Source organism: Lipophrys pholis (assembly GCF_963383615.2).
Source record: "Lipophrys pholis genome assembly, chromosome: 11".
Lineage (NCBI taxonomy): Eukaryota > Metazoa > Chordata > Actinopteri > Blenniiformes > Blenniidae > Lipophrys > Lipophrys pholis.
In genome coordinates this window covers 30,881,954-30,898,734 of record NC_137631.1, presented here as the reverse complement: position 1 = coordinate 30,898,734, position 16,781 = coordinate 30,881,954, and the positions used below count along the sequence as shown (strand labels likewise).

General features: G+C 46.3%; 1 protein-coding gene across 3 annotated transcripts in view; it reads left to right on the top strand.

Moving 5' to 3' along the window:
• lrrk2 (leucine-rich repeat kinase 2) overlaps positions 1 to 16,781 on the top strand; it is a 132,609-nt gene that overhangs the window by 91,349 nt on the left and 24,479 nt on the right. For all 3 annotated transcript variants that reach the window (XR_013935810.1, XM_080475543.1, XM_080475542.1), the window contains exons 37-43: positions 1,505 to 1,696; positions 3,185 to 3,331; positions 3,428 to 3,540; positions 3,609 to 3,799; positions 4,320 to 4,480; positions 9,593 to 9,763; positions 11,498 to 11,598. Coding sequence is in view for 2 of the 3 variants with exons in the window: in XM_080475543.1 (XP_080331669.1) it covers positions 1,505 to 1,696; positions 3,185 to 3,331; positions 3,428 to 3,540; positions 3,609 to 3,799; positions 4,320 to 4,480; positions 9,593 to 9,763; positions 11,498 to 11,598 (1,076 nt within the window). In the remaining variant the exon portion in view is untranslated. The remainder of the gene's footprint in view (positions 1 to 1,504; positions 1,697 to 3,184; positions 3,332 to 3,427; positions 3,541 to 3,608; positions 3,800 to 4,319; positions 4,481 to 9,592; positions 9,764 to 11,497; positions 11,599 to 16,781) is intronic.

Below are 16,781 nucleotides of genomic sequence, written 5' to 3'. Positions count from 1 at the left end.
AGAATCATACAAGGTAGCGCAAAAGTTAATATTTGTCAGTAAAGCATCCCTTTCAAACCTGGGTCAACAAACCACTTACACCGCCATGTGAAAACTGAGCACCCAACAGTAATAGTGTCACATGTAAAACAGAACGGCACTAATGCGGATGACGTCTCTGTCAGTCGCTCTTCCACTGATTCCACTAGGTCTGCCTCCACATTAGAGAAGTAACGTTCATGAACGAGCCAGTCTTATAAACGGCTCTTTCAAAGGAACGCCTCCTCAAGATCCGGCTCCCTTCAAAGAGCCATCATTTTTATTTGGACTACTAAAGGCCCCTTCATGCTCCCTTTATGAACCCATAAGAACAAGAAGAAAATTCGGCAGTTTTCTGCAGGACTGTTACTCCGATAAGAAGCTGCCGGACTTGCAAGCCACGCCCCTCCTCGCAGGCCACGCCCCCTCACAGCAGCCACACGTCTGTGATGCGGCGTTTAAACTTTTCAGCTACACAGTTTATTTCTTTCCTCCAGAGCTTTCAGAAACACATTTCTCTGAACTGTTCCAGTAATAAAGAGAGTTTTAGTCAGAGCGCCATGTTGGTTGGAACAGCTGACAGCTGTTCGTGATGCGTTCAGGTGCATCATGTAAAAGCCTGCACTCCGACATGTTAACGAGCTGCGGTGCTCCTACAGTAGTGATGTTACAAGCTAAATATGATTAAAATGTATTTATTTGTCACATACAATGTTAACAACTACCACAGTCACTCACATGTAGTGAAATTATACCAATTTACCTTATCGGGAGTAGCCGTGCAGCACTTAGGGGGGAGCTGGGCGGGGGTCTTGCTCAGGTACCCCCAGTGCATGTTTTTTTTTTGGAGGGATGTGGGAGCAAATCCACACACACACACACACACACACACACACACACACACACACCGAGAACATGCAGACTCCACACAGAAAGGCCCCGGCTGGATTTAAACCCACAACCTTCTTGCTGTGAGGCAAGAGCGCTAACCACTGCGCCACCGTGCGGCCATATGATAGTGTAATGACTGACAGTCATTAGGGAGCTGGAACACGAGCAGCACACGGCAGAGCAGAAGGTTCAGCAGAGCAGCTCCTACTCATTCCAAACTAATTTGTTTGGCCAGAAGGAGCTGGAAGGAGGAAATGAGGTCATTTTGTTGGTCAGGACCTGCACTGCTGAACTTTCTTCTTCTTATGGAGGATGAAGAGGCCTCAAGTCTGTTTTGGCTACAGTCTGAATGCAAATGGTAGAAATGCAAATACTTGACAATCTGCTTTTAGTGGTTAATCATCCTCAAAAAGACTGCTATTGGACCATATCAATACTTGTTACATAAACAATTGTTAGGTCTCTGTAGCTGTGGTTGATGTCATTTTTGGTTGTAACTCTGTTATGTTTGATTCCTTTCTTATTGTGGTTTTATTTAAAGAGTTTCTGGGAATGTTAATGTAATGGTTGACTGTCTTTGCCTCACTCCCTCCAGGCCGGGTGCTACTGGGTCAGGTGGTGGATCAGGTGGACTCCCTGCTGGAGGAGTGGTTTCCCGGCCTGCTCAACACCGACATGCACGGCACTGGAGAAGCACTGCTGAAGAAATGGGCTTTGTACAGCTATGAGGACGGCCAGGAGTGGAGCAAGATCCTGCTGGAGGACCTCTTCAGCTGTTTCAAAAATGGTACTTAAAATCAGTGCGACTTTAGCCATAGAAGAAGCGTTGGAGCTCAAAGAGGGAAGGTCCATCTGGTCTGAAGGTGTAGAAGTTAGTTTGGCTGAATCCAAAGACATGAAGTTTTTTAGGGCTCTTGCTTTTGTATGTTTGTGAAAGTGGGCATTCAGTATCTGTCAACGCTTCACTCAGGGTTTTTTTAATCACAAACCAGATTGAGGGTCTGCAGTCTTTCTAAAAGACAAATCAGATTTTAATCAGGAGCCAGTTTGACATGTATCTGTCCCCTGCTGTATGTATCCTTCCCTGTGCTGTGACCTCCAGGGGTCAGCACACAGCTCCTGTGGGCTCAGAACAGGTACCCCCCTGTACCTGCATGGTTTTAGGCAGCAAGCTGTTCAGCCGTCATTTGGACGGTAAATTTTGTGGGAAGGCGTGTTGCTCAAAGCCTCTAAAATATGTCTACAATGACCATCACTACTTGTCACCATTTGATTTTGTTTAAATTCATCTTTTTTTGCCAAAATATAGTAAATTTTTGGCTCGAGTACACACCTTGCGACTGACTTCCGGTTTGTATCACGGTCAGTAACAAGCAACGTGATTGGTCAGTTGATACCATGTGGTATATACGTTTTGAAAGGCGGCCTCTGACTCATTCCGTAATTCGTGACTCATCCCGGTGCGTTCAAATGTTAGAGCACAGGGGAGTATTTGGACAAATTTTCGTTCTAAAATGAGAAAGAATCCGCACAGGACCTATGATCAATCTAATTTTTTCTTTCCAAAAAGTTGACACATGTTTAGATAACTGCACATCCTTCATGCTTCTGATTGAAAAACGAAATATTATTTGCTGTGAAAATGCTGATTTTGATGTAAGTATTGACAATCCTGCTTGCTCCTTCACTAATTTATGTGTGACTGTGACATTATAAAGTCTTGGCACTGAGCGATAGGAGGCCTGCAGAGGACAAATAAGCATCTAATATTCTATTAAAAACTAATAAGAGGAGAAAAGAAACTATTTCAGAGTTCAGAGTCTACAGGTGCTCAGTTTAGTGGTGCAGATAGAAGCAATGTGAAACTACAGGGGGAATAAACAAGTACATGTAGTGAAGTTTGGAGTGGGATGAGTTAGGTACAGGTACAGGTACAAGTGAAAACCTTCACCATCAACCATCAAATGTAGAGGAGAAATGGAAATATAATACTTTTAAGAAGTAAAATCTACATGTCACAATGTAATATTTAGTAGTCCAGAATGCACTACTTAGAGTTTATCTATCTCTATCGATTTTTTTTTTTTTGAAATAGCGACAACCGACCCCCCCCCCCCGCCCTCCTCCGGTCGCTTTCACTGATTTCTGCCTAAAACCATTCCCCACTTTTTACTTTGCTGATCCCTCGCTGACAGGAACTGCTGGTAAACCATGTGAACATGCTTGCTGGGTTTGTTGGATGTCACTGGAACATTGATGAGGTTCTCAATCTCAGATTTCCTGCTGGTGGACCCGGACAATCCTCGCCGCACACTCCCCATCTCCCAGATTGCCCCAGACCTGGTGCTTAGCGACCAGCCTGCAGGGACCATACTGGACAGGGAGGACCTGGTGGTAGATCTTTCTAAGGAGAACCAACTGGGTGTGTTAAAAAAAGTATAAACTATTGGAGGATGCGCCTCTATGCTCAGATCAGCTGTTTAATACTCCAAACGATGCACATACATGTTGCTTACAGGGGACGGTGGTTTTGGAACCGTTTATCGAGGAGTGTATAAAAAAGAAGACGTAGCTGTGAAGATGTTCAACAAGCATGCATCTGAACTGTACATCCACCGACTCCTCAGACAGGTCTGACTCCTCCTCTTACACACACTCTTCTCTGCTTCACCGGTGTATAATGGGTGCTCGTGTTCCAGGAGCTGACGGTGTTGGGCCGTATGTGTCACCCCAGCCTGGTGGTTCTTCTGGCTGCCAGCTCGTCTCCTCACGTCCTGGTGATGGAGCTGGCTCCCAGAGGATCTCTGGACTCGCTTTTTGAACATGAGAACGGGAGCCTCAACAAGAAGCTGCAGCACAGGATCGCCCTGCAAGTGGCAGACGGACTCAGGTGCTGTTTCTCTTACATCCCTGTGGTTCATTTTGAGCATTGAAATCACTTTAATATAATTTCACCCTAATCATCATGTAAATTGAAGCTTTTGCTTCATGACTTTGATATTATTGATCAGTTCTGATTGTCCTCAAGCTACACTACACTACAGTGAAGATAACTCCTGACAGCTCTCAGATAAAGCTCATGGTTATTTATTGTTATCCCAACATGTTCAGGACTGCATTTTCCACATCAATCTGAAGAGAAACGATTCCAGGTTGTTCAGCTGTTTATAATGACTTTTTAAAAAGTGCCTCAACTCTGAATATGTTCAAAATGTTGTTGACATTTTGACACTGAAGTGAAGAAAAATGTTTAGTTGTCAGTATTTATCAGTTACCACTGGACAGTACCTGTCTATGGCCCCTGAACTTAAACTGATATGAGCCTTAGAATCTTGATTTGATCAAATACTATCGATTTTATACTGATAAACGTGCAGTGAGAGACAGAAACCACACCTCTGTTTGATCAGGTACCTTCACTCAGCCATGATCATCTACCGGGACCTGAAGCCACACAACATCCTGCTGTTCAACCTCAAGACGGACTCTGAGGTCATCGCTAAAATCACAGACTACGGTATCGCTCAGTACTGTTGCAGCTTCGGCGTGAGGAGCTCCGAGGGCACGCCAGGTCAGACACCTCCTCGAGACTGGGCTATCTCCTCCAGGACTGTAAATCAGAGTCTGAGAAACTGCTGCAGCTTGGAGTGAACTAGACCAGGGGTCTGCAACCTGCAGTTCTGGAGCCACATGTGGCTCTTCAGCTCCTCTGTAGCGGCTCCAGGAAGCATTCAGAATATGTCATATAGATATTCTACACTGTGCATTCCACACTGATTTAGAAACATGGTCCATGGTCCAAGTACAAAACGGATAAATAAGGTAAAATGTTTTAAACAGATGTAGCATGGAGAGAAAGAAAAAGAAAACAAGAAAAAGGGGGGAAAAGAAAAACGGAATAAAGATAAAAAGGAAAATAAAGAAAAGGAAATGCAGAAGAAATTAAAGCTGCAAGCAGCATTGAACAGGTCCTCGCACCCCCACGGTGGAGCGTGGTGCATGTCAGAGTTGCTGCTTGTTGCCTGGAGCCCTGCGACCTGCGGTCGGGGATGCCAGTCATCTCGCCCTCCAAGGGCTGCAAAAGCACCGTTTCTGTGGACTTTTCATCAGAGCCGAATGGTCGGCATTCTACACCTGCTGAGTCCACTCATTGTGTTTTTTCGCCGATGCGTTATGCTTCGATTTCAGTTGTAGCCTCCGTGCTTCTAGTACTTTATTTGAAGCTGCGATTCGGCTGGTTTGGGTGATTACACGCTGTGGTGGTTGTTTGTTAAATGTTTTTCAGTCAGAATAGTTTCTCTACGGCTGCGCACTTGTTTTTATAAAAGCCTACTGGTCTACTAATATTGGATTGTTACAGAGCCGTTATGAACCGCAAGTGGCGTCTCTGCTCGACCCAGCTCGTGACACAGCGTTCAGCTTCGTGGGGAAAAAAAGAAAAGAAAAAAGTGGCGCTCGGCTTGAATGATCGGTGGAGTCTCCAGTCTCTGCTCGACCTGACTCCGTAGCGCGGTGCCGTGATAGGAGACCAACAGCATCGTTTTTTCTGAGGGGTGTTATTGGAGCACTGAAAAAAAAAAAAAAGATCGGCTCAACGTGCATGAATTGGAGTGACTAGAGGCGTTCTCAGCTCGACCTGACTCCCTAGAGCAGTACGATGATACTACAAACAGTACTGTTTAATAGAGGGGTCTCAAACTCAATGTACCTGGGGGCCGCTGGAGGCAGAGTCTGGGTGAGGCTGGGGGCATCAGGGGTTCCTCAAAACAAATCCTTATTAACAGTTTTTCTGATTTCTTCTGAACATGAAGTGTCCTGAACATGAATAGAACAGTGAATGAAGATCATGAAAGGTTCTTCTGAACATGGTTGTTTGTAGTGTCCTCCTGCCATCGTGTTCCTGTTGGTTTTAGTGTCAAAATAAAAGCCTATGCTGCTTTTTGTTTCCTTAAACAAAATTTTTAAAATGTTGGACTGCGGACCGTAAGCGCTCTTCTTCAGAGACCCAGCCTCGTCAGAGGAAGAGGAGGAGAAAGGAGGATTCTGGCAGGTTGTCCAGTTAAGTGGACAACCTCACAACAGAAGTGACCCAGAGGAAGGCTCTGCTTCAGAACCTTCCGGCTGAGCCAGGCCGCAGTGTGGTCACTCCTAGGGAGGCAGAAGTGGCTACACATGACGAGGATGTGATGTCTGTGGCTGTTTCTGATACCCTATTTCGAAGGAATTATGATGAACTGAGCTCCCCAGTCTCCGATGCATGCTCCCATACCTCTATGGGCTCTCAAGTCACGGGAGAGGAATCTGTGACTGGGGTGATAAGAACTGCCCTAAGCCGATTGGGAGTCGAGGTACCAACGGTGCAACAGGCCCCCTCTAGTGCTTTCTTCAGACCCCAAACGGCGTTTTGCATTTTCCCCTTCGGAGGAATACGTGAAGGAGCTCCACACTTGTTGGACTACCTTTTCTAGGAAGACTTCAGATGGACGGGTGTTGGCAGCGATGCAGGACAAAGTGGGCCTGGGGCAGATGTCGGCCGTAGAACCGAGCCTCCCTCCTTGTACCGAGCCTCCCTCCTTGTACGTCCTGAGGAGACTTTGAGTCAAACGCCAGGTGCCCACGACCGCAGTGTCGGCTCACAGATGACCTACTCTGCAGGGCGTATGATATGGGTGCCCGGATGGGCCACATCGGAAACTCTATGTCCCAGCTAATGTTGGGTCTGTCTGTGTCACTGGAGGAGGGGCTCCTTGACCAGCCAACACAGGGCTTCATGGACGCATCCCTGCAGGCATTTGCCTTAATGGTGAGAGAGCTCAGCCGCTTGGTGTCCACTCTGGTTCAGACCCGGCGTGAAGTTTGGCTGGCACAGTCCCCGCTGTCAGAGCCTTGCCGTAGGACATTGAGGAGCGTACCGGTGCTTCCTGGGGAACTGTTTCGTTCAGCTGCACTCTAGGCCCTCGAGCGCACTTGCACAGGCGAACTGCACTAGACAGCAGTTGGCGGGACTCCAGAGAAATGCCCCTCAGCACGTGAGAACTGGAGCCGCAGCATCTTATGGACGGAGGTATTCAGCCCCGTCCAATCCTGCTCCGGCAGGTTCATCTGGACAGAGGTATTCAGCCCCATCCAATTCTTTTTTCCTGAGCCTTGTTGGCAGGGCTTCAGTCCAGCTGAGGACCAGAGGTCACAAAGTCCTGTTCACCTTATTTTTGCAGAACAAGACAGCGGTCCAGGATGTTTTGGAGATGCTCCCACAGTTCCAGCATGGGCGGGCACTTCCGTATGTGCTATACCTTCACTTTCTTGGCAAGTTAATGGCAGCGTCAACAGTGTGGTTTTTCACATCAGCCACTGTGGGGAACCAGGTCTGGGAGCCTATTCAGGTTGGCCGCTCAGATCTTTATGTGGGCAGCACCACGTCTGGCCAGTCTGAGAGCCATGCACACACCAGGAGTCCAGAATGTGGACGTGGACATTCTGTCCTGCAAGTCACCATTGCTGGCGGAGTAGAGGCTTCACCCGACAGTGGTAGACCAGGTTTGGCAGACTTTCGGCAGGGCAGAAGTCGACCTGTTTGCTTCCACGGAGTCCACGCATTGCCCTCTGTGGTTTTCCCTCAAAGGCGAAGCCGGTTCTCTTGTCCTGAACACACTGGCACACAGCTGGCCCAGAACTGTACTATATGCCTTCCCACCGTTCCCACCGATATCCCCAACGCTGCTGAGGGTCTCTCAAGAAGCACATGTTGATCCTGATGGCCCAGTTTTTGCCAGCCCGGACATGGTTTCCACTGCTGCGCAGACTCTGTTGCAGCTCCCCAAGACGTCTACCATGAGGGATCTTCTATCCCAGTTCAGGGGGGACGATTCTCCACCCCGATCCCAGTCGCCTCCAGCGGTGGGTGTGGCTGCTGCAGGGCCGGGGGCTACTTCCTCAGTCGACAGCGAGGACGTAGCCTTTACCATCTCAAATGCTCGTGCACCATCAACACGGAGATTGTGCGCAAACGGGTGGAAATTGTTCGACCACTGGTGCCGGGAATGTGGGTTGGACACGGAAATTCTTTAAACTTCGTCTTATCAATAGGTGGTGCTATGACTGTGAACAGACATTAGTATACGGATGTGTTCAGGGCAGCACTGTGATGACAAACGCAGGCAGATATCAGCATGTGGAGCAGAGTTACACAACACTTCTGTTACATGGCAGACCGTCAGATGTTCATTGGTGCGCCGTGGCCAGGCCCTTTGAGTTCTGAGTAAGATTTTGATGTTTTTATCAGGACGGCCTGCTGTATATACTGGCCAAATGTCAGGCCTCTTGGAGTTACCATTTAAGGAGGATTGTGTTTCATGCGTGAAAGAAAAAAGAAGACAAAGTTCTCAGTGTAGGGAAACGTACATCGGTTATAAACAGCAAAATTGCTAAAGAAGCTAAAATAGCCAATATGTATAAAATGGCTGAAGCAGGAAAATCCATGAAAAAAAACTTTAATTATAGAAACAACAGCTAAAAATGCAATTGTGGCTGTGACAATTCACTAATCCAATCTTATTGTAATTTATATATAAATGTTGAGCACTTTTTTTCAATTTTTCCTTTGTTTTAGATAATTACCTTGTTTTGCAGCTTCAAACAAATTCTATTTGGTGGAAAATCGTGAAAACGGCTCATTTGTTCATGAAGGTTGCAGATTCCTGATCTAGAGGAGGCAGAGGGGCTTTCACTTTCATTCCCACCATGAGACTGGATGATGGGCCTTGTCTGACCATTTGCAGGATGGACACACACACTCACATGCACCACACTCACACGCACCACACACATCGCACCACACTCACACGCACCACGCACCACACTCACACGCACCACGCACCACACTCACACGCACCACACTCACACGCACCACACTCACACGCACCACACTCACACGCACCACACTCACACGCACCACGCTCACACGTATCACGCTCACACGCACCACGCTCACACGCACCACACATGCACCACACTCACACGCATCACGCTCACACGCACCACGCTCACACGCATCACGCTCACACGCATCACACTCACACGCATCACGCTCACACGCATCACACTCACACGCACCACGCTCACACGCATCACACTCACACGCACCACGCTCACACGCATCACGCTCACACGCACCACACTCACACGCACCACGCTCACACGCACGCATCACGCACCACACACGCACCACACTCACACGCATCACGCTCACACGCACCACACTCACACACACCACGCTCACACACATTGCGCACTACACACACACCATACACGCACGCTCTAACAGGAACATTCATAGGATTTGAGCCATAATAAGATAGAGCCAGTGCTCTATACATAAAACAGTGCGTTTGAAACTTTGAACTTCAGAACTCTGGAATGAAAAAACATGTTTAGATTTTTTGGGGGTTTTGTGTGACCAAGCTGCTTACTTGTTTCTACTCATTTCTCTCCTTTGTTGCCACTGCACATCGGACGGGTGGAGGTGGAGGAATCTCTCCTCTGAAGCACGTTCACTCAGTTGAAGTTTGACAGATTTTCATAGACGACCATGAAACTGCTTCAATGTTCCAGCTAATAAGACTCGTCATTGCATAGCTGTATGAGCTGGATCATTGTCCGGAAGTGAACTCTGCCTGTGTTGCAGGTTTCCGAGCACCAGAAGTGGCCCGAGGTAATGTGATCTACAACCAGCAGGCTGACGTCTTCTCGTTCGGCTTGCTCCTCTATGACCTGCTGACCTGCGGCGAGCGCATTTCTGAGGGCATGAAGTTCCCCAGTGAATTTGATGAGATTGCTGTACAGGGAAAGCTGCCAGGTAAGAAAACTCACCAGTATGTACACAAACCAAATCTTTTTTTTCAAGGCTTTTTTTAAAAAGCTCCCTGGAAATACTTGGAAGTTACATTTTCAACCCAATTATGTTTATGAAGGCTATTTTTAAGGTTTTTTTTCACTTTTTCTTTTAAACTTCTATGACTTTTTAAAAGCGGAAAAAAAACACTGTACTGTAAATTGGAAAAAAAAAAATTGTCACACTGATTTCATTATTTCTGGTCATAAAGAGTCCTTTAAATCAGGGGTGGCATACTCAGGTCCTGGAGAGAACTGATTGATTATCAATGGTGACAAAGTGTGTAACAATCAGTCTAATGTCAGAGTCAGTGCATAAATAGTGAGGTGACAGCCGTGAGTAAAGCTGCAGTGTGGAGGCGCTGCTGTTGTGCCAAAAACTGATTCCTGTCCAGAGGAGTGCACAGACTGTCTGTCTCCAGTCTCTGGGCACGTCCTGACTGTCTGTCTCCAGTCTCTGGGCACGTCTGTTCTGTTCCAGCTGCTTTTATTAGGATTTACAGTTATAAGGTACAAATATACTGAACTGTATGTTCACGGTAACAAAGTGAGTCTCTGGGAAAGTCTCATGCAAAAAACTGCAATTGAGATGATTTCCCACTGGGTTTGCATGTAAAATAAAGTAATTATAGAGTTTATATTGCTTATTTTATTATCATACATAGGTGATACAGGTTAGTATATATCTACGTTATGGCTGTAAATCCTGATAAAAGTCGCTGGCGGTACGGTCATGAGCTCGGAAAGCACTGCTGACGACCGCCTCCAACTCTCTAGTGACTGAGGATAAAACTCAAAGTCCACTGAGCATTTTCACCGTCCCCGTTCTAATGTTTCATTTATACATTTAATAACCAGATAAAACTTTATCAGTCTGCTGTGTCTCCACCTAAATGTCTCCTTCCTCTCCGACACTCTGACACATGGTGGAGTCACTATCATGGGGGCCTTGTGTCCAGCAGTGGGCTGGGGTTCTGCCCCCCATGGTGTCACTCTCCCCCATGGTGTCACCCTCCCCCATGATTCAGATTTTGGGCACACGGACATTTCTAGTAGGAATCCTACACAAGGTTTTATAAATGAGCCCCCTGGTCTCTGAAAATGTTGTATCGTTGCTACTTACATCTGCACTGATTAGTTACTCTAGTATTACTAAATTGTGGCTGACCGTTTGGCCTGGACACCAGAATACAAAGTAAGACACTGCTGTATAATTTATGTTTGCAGTGATTAAGTATGGAGTCAATATTTATGCTGAATACATCAGTCGCATGTATTAATAAACTAAGAGCCAAGCCAGCGGATTTTATTTATATGACTCGCGTAAAGTAGAAGTCCAATAAAAGAATCATCATGTAATTTGTCAATGGGTTGAAAAGAAATGCCTCAGTTACTCAATAAATTGCACCTCGCAGATTCAGGACTTGAATGTGACGTCCATTCATGAGGATGTGTCACATGATGTGTAGATTGAAAGACAAAAATTGTATTTAGCTATAGATACCCTTTAGTTAATGCTTTATAAATGTGCAAAACACAGCAGTTCGATTCTACCAGACAGACATAAGAGTTCTCATCATTACCACGATTAAAGGAAATTAAATTTGTATGACTGAGATTTTGGCTGTTATCTGCTTTTTGTCCACATTTCCTCCCAGATGTTAATGTCATAGCCCGGGCTGCGTTCATTCATTCACAGATCCAGTGCAGCACTACGGCTGCTCCCCGTGGCCGGGCTTCCAGGCGCTGATGAAGGATTGTCTGAGGGAGAGTCCTCAGGACCGGCCCACCTCCACTCAGGTCTGAACAGGTCCACCCATCATGCCATATCAAATATTCCTTTATGAAAACATTAAAAAAACAACAGTCTGAATGTCTTCAGGTTGATTTATCCAGAGGTCTGCTGTCTGAGCAAAGAGCCAGTTTGGGCACATTTTCAACTAATGAAATTCACCTGGAGCCTCAAAACATGTTTAACCTTCAAAATAAAGACAGTTTAGCCTTTAAAATTGGGTTTTATGTGAAGAACAGCAGATGTTTGTTGTTGTTGCATTCACCAGTTAAAACTGATTGAGTGCTTTTAGCTGTTTTGACTTTCACTAAGATCCTCTGTTTGGTAACACGCTAGAATGTGATGCATTCAAACCTTTTCGAAAAGTTAATTAAGTAATCTTTAGTCAAAACTTCATGCAGCTGCAACAGAGGAGCTGTATAGCCACATCATACAGAGCCCCCTCCCCCTGCCTAATCAGTCATAAGTCTTTGTACCACAAAATGGCAATTTGTATATCAAATTCTATCCAAAGTAATTAATACCACAAATAGAACTCAAAACATTTAAAAAGTTGAAGCTGCCTGTGTCCACAGCGAAGTGCAATTAACTGACGACAGTAAATGCACCAGTTCATCAGGTCATTTATTGTTTCATTCATGGTTTAGTCGGTCGATTGTCTCAGCAGCTCATCGATTAATCCAGAAGGACTCGGAGCTTAACTCAAACTTAAAAGTTTACATTTCTTTGGTAATCAGGGGTGGTACGTTAAAAAGGATGTTGAAATGTGACGTGATCCATAAACTTTTTCAAACTGTCGCAGGAAATGTCCAGGCAAAACCATGCACTCTCGGTCACTTTCCCTCGCCGTGCACAAATATTTGCATATCCAGTGCACATTCAAATGCTAGCTCAAATGTTGGATTTTTGCTTTCTGCAGCAGTTTATCAGGAAGTCAAGGTCAAGGTTTTTTATTTGTCATTTAAATTGTACTGAGTACAAAAAACCCCGAACTAGTGTACTCCTTGGTTAAAAGCAGTGTAAAAACAGGGAATAAATACATAAAAGAGTACAGGCAGATAAAGATAAATCAGAAGTAAAATAGTGTCCTCGTCAGTTAAGACCATTCTAAAAACAGGACAGAAAAGACAGAAAAAGAGTGCAGGTAATCAGACAGGCATTCCACATGATAAGAAGCAAAGTGCAGTCAAGGTGCAGACAGTTCTTTAGTAGTCATTTAGTCATTTTCCATTCAGTGTTCTCACTGCCTGGGGGAAGACCCTTTGTAGGAACCTGGTGGTCCTGCACCGGATGCTCCAGGGAAAACAGTCCATGAGAAGGGTGGGGAGTGTCCCTGATGATTGCTGCTGCCCTGCTGATGCAGCGTCTCTTATAAGAGAGTGTCCAGCAGCGTTGGGAGAGGGGCACCTATCATCTTGCTGGCTGTTCTCACCAGCCTGTTCAGCTGCCGCTTCTCATAGTCAGTGCAGCTGCCACACCAGGAGCTGAGGTGGTAGGTCAGGCTACTCTCCACGGTGCCCCTGCAGAAGGTGGTCAGGTGGATGGTAGGGAGACCAGCCTTCCTCAGTCTCCTGACCACATGCAGTCTCTGCTGGGCTTTCTTGGTAATGGCAGCAGTGTTGGTGGTGTAGGACGGATCCTCTGCCAGATGAATGCCGAGGTACTTGATACTGCTCACCCTCTCTACCACAGCCTCGTTGATAACCAGGGGGCTATGGTCCGGCCTGCTGTGTTTCCTGAAGTCCATCACCATCTCCTTTGTCTTGTTGACATTAAGGACCAGGTTCTGAGACCTGCACCAAGATGTCAGCCACTCCACCTCCATTCTGTATGGGGTTTCATCCTCGTTGCTGAGGAGTCCCACAACTGCTGTGTCGTCCGCATACTTGATGACCTGAATAGAGTTATGGGAAGCAGTACAGTCATGGGTGACTAGACTGAACAGCAAGGGACTCAACACGCAGCCTTGGGGGGATCCTGTGTTTACAGTGGAGGAGCTTGATGTTCTTCTCCCCATCTTGACTGTCTGCTGCCGTTGCGTGAGGAAGCTGAGGACCCAGTTGCAGATGCTAGTGTCCATATTCAGTGACTTCAGCTTCTCCACAAGCTGTTGTGGAATGATAGAATTAAAGGCAGAGCTGAAGTCAAGGAAGAGGACTCTGGCCTAGGTGTTCCTGCCCTCCAGATGGGACAGAATGGAGTGGAGAATGCTGGTGATGGCATCTTCTGAGGAACGGTTTGCCTTATAGGCAAACTGTAGGGGATCCAGGTTGGCGGGGAGGCATGACTTTATGTGCTGCATGACGAGCCGCTCAAAGCATTTCATCAACACCAGTGTGAAGGCCACAGGACGATTGTCATTCAGACTGGCCGGGTTATGCTTCTTAGGCACAGGGATGATGGTGGCTCTTTTGAGGCAGGCAGGCACCACTGACTGGCTGAGAGAGGTGTTAAAGATGTCTGTTAAGACGTCTTTCAGTTGCACAGCGCAGTGTTTCAGGACCCTTCCGGGGATGTTATCAGGCCCTGCAGGACCTTTTTTACTCCAGCTGTGGGCAGTTGTAATATCTGTTCATAACAAAGAGGGGAGAGTCTCTGTGGCTGGGTGATGTTGTCTGCCTCAAATCGTGCAAAGAAGCGGTTGAGAACATCCGGCAGGCTGGGGTCTGCGTTTGCTGTGTGGGGAGGGTTAGGTTTATAGTCCATCAGGGAGATGAAGCCCTGCAACAGTCGCCGGGTGTCCCCTGTCCCCTGGAAGTACCTCTGAGATGGCATACGTGAATCGCAGTTCTTCTCCTTTCATGAGCCAGTTCAAAGGAAATGCAAATTTCACATTTTCTACCTGTTGAATCATATCTTGCTACCATAACACATTGTTTTTACAAGGTTTCCTCATTTTAAGCCACTTTCACAGCAGCACTGTTTGATCCAGAGCAGACTTCATCTCGGGGAAAGTCTGCTTCATTTGGGCATGTGTAAAGGCTCCCCTGGATTCTGATCCGGACCAAAGAGGTGAACTCTGGTCCACTTGAAAACTTGGGTTTTGGTTCACTTGCAATTGAACTGAGATGTGATCTGGGACAGTGTGAACACATCAGGGACTACCAGTGGACTTTCCAGCAGACGGAGAGAGATGATGTAATGCGCCGTGCATTTTGGGTAGTAAACAAACAAAACCAACAGGGCAAATCCTAAGATGCAGACACAGAAAGAAAAAGTTGAAAACTATCTTGGGGGCAGACATGGAGTAGGCACTCATTGATATCTGGTCTGAGGACTACATATCGCAGTCACTTGGGGCTACAGATGAGCCACCATTGGCTTAAGGGGAGAGATTTCCGCTTCCTGTCGAGACCAATCAATGAGTTGAGTTTCTGGTCTGACTCGCCTTTCAAAGGCTTTTTTCTCCTCATTAATTATTATTATTATTATTATTATTATTATTATTATTATTATTATTATGGGTATTTATATATGGACTGTAATCAGTGACAGATCTTCATTCACTTGAGTTCTCTATCATCTCGAGATTATCTCTCCACTCAGTTACATATTTCATATGTATGGAGAATGATCCCTCTGCTCGTCAGGGTACATGGATATTTCTTTAAGACACTCCGGCTTGCCCGGTCACGCCCCACACATTACCTATAAAGCACCTGTGTGGGCGTGAATTCAGTGATAGTTTTCCACTCTGTCAGGGTGCAGTGTGTCAATCTGTTCTACTCAAAGAGAAAATCTGTGTGTGGGTTACAGCATTTATCTGTTTACCTATTGTGGTTTGGAAGTCTGTCTGCGGGCAGCCTCTCTGGATTGCTGTTTCCTTACCCATTAGACTTGTTGAGCGCTGATTCTCGAGTCGGCTAACAGCGGGATTAAACTCTAGGTCGGCGTCTCTCAAAGTTCCTACCGGTGTATTGCTGTGTTGCGCTTGGTGGGGGCCCGTGTTGCGTGCAGACTCTCCAGTTGGCGAACAGTGGGACTAAACTCCAGCCGGTCAGGACTGCGTCTCTCAAAGTTCCATGGGTGTATTGCTGTGGTGCAGTTAACGCGTCTGGTGGACTTCTTGCTGAGCTCCGCTCTGCTCCACACGGCCGCACAGTGAGCAAGGAAGCTCCCTCCGGCCGTATCGGCGTCTCACTGCCGGCGGCCCTGAAGTGTATTGCTGTGGTTCAGCTGACGCGCTCAGAAGTCGTCGGGGTTGTGTGCAAACCATGCAGCCCAAAAAGGACGACGTACACTCACCTCTTGGAAATAAATTGGCGGGATGGAAATATTTTGGATTCTGATGGAAAGACGGCTCAACTGACAAAACTCACTCCATATGCAAACAGTGTCAGTGCGAGTTAAAATACTGGGGAAACCCAAGGAACCGGGCACCTAAAGCTCGCTCCGCCGTAACCGTGTGTGATGTCACACCAGCTTTGACCAGGTTCTTTCCAACAACTCAAAAAGAGCGATAAGGATCACAGCAGCCATTTCATATTTCATTTGTAAAGATATGAGACCTGACAGTGTTTTATTGTTACACCCCGACTGTTTATGCTGTTTATTTAATGCCACATGAATGCCACAGGGGTTCTAAGTTTTATACATTTTTCAATTATAGGTTGAGTGATGAATCTTCAAACACCGTACTTTTTTGCCAGATGGATCTGAAAATAGAGTATACAAATGAGAACTGGTTAGTAATTATATCAGATAGTGGCAACAATGTAAAGGAGGCCAGAAGTAAGTTCATACAGTATCAGCTGTTGCACAGATATTATCATACTCCTACCAAACTGCACAGAATGAAACTAATGGCAGACAATTTGTGTTGGAAATGTAAAAATGATGTGGGGACATATTTAGACTGACTTGGGAATGTTCTCTGGTTACACCTTTTTGGACTAAAGTCTTGGAGGAAGGTATGGCCGGCCTTGTGACAGCATCCAGGATCATTTTAAGACACTGGAGGAGCGCTGTGTGCGCTCAGTTAAATAACTGGATCAAATCAATGGCAAACACAGCGTCATATGAGGTCATGCTCAACAAGTTGAAAGGGGACAGAGACACTGATTGGGATGGCTTTTGGGGCTCTATTAAGCTGATAGAAGTGCCGTGCACAGCCCTGCTTACAGTGATATTGTTCTGTGTTTTGAATTTTCCAAATTTTTGAATCGTCCCAGTTAATTGCTGATATTTGTTT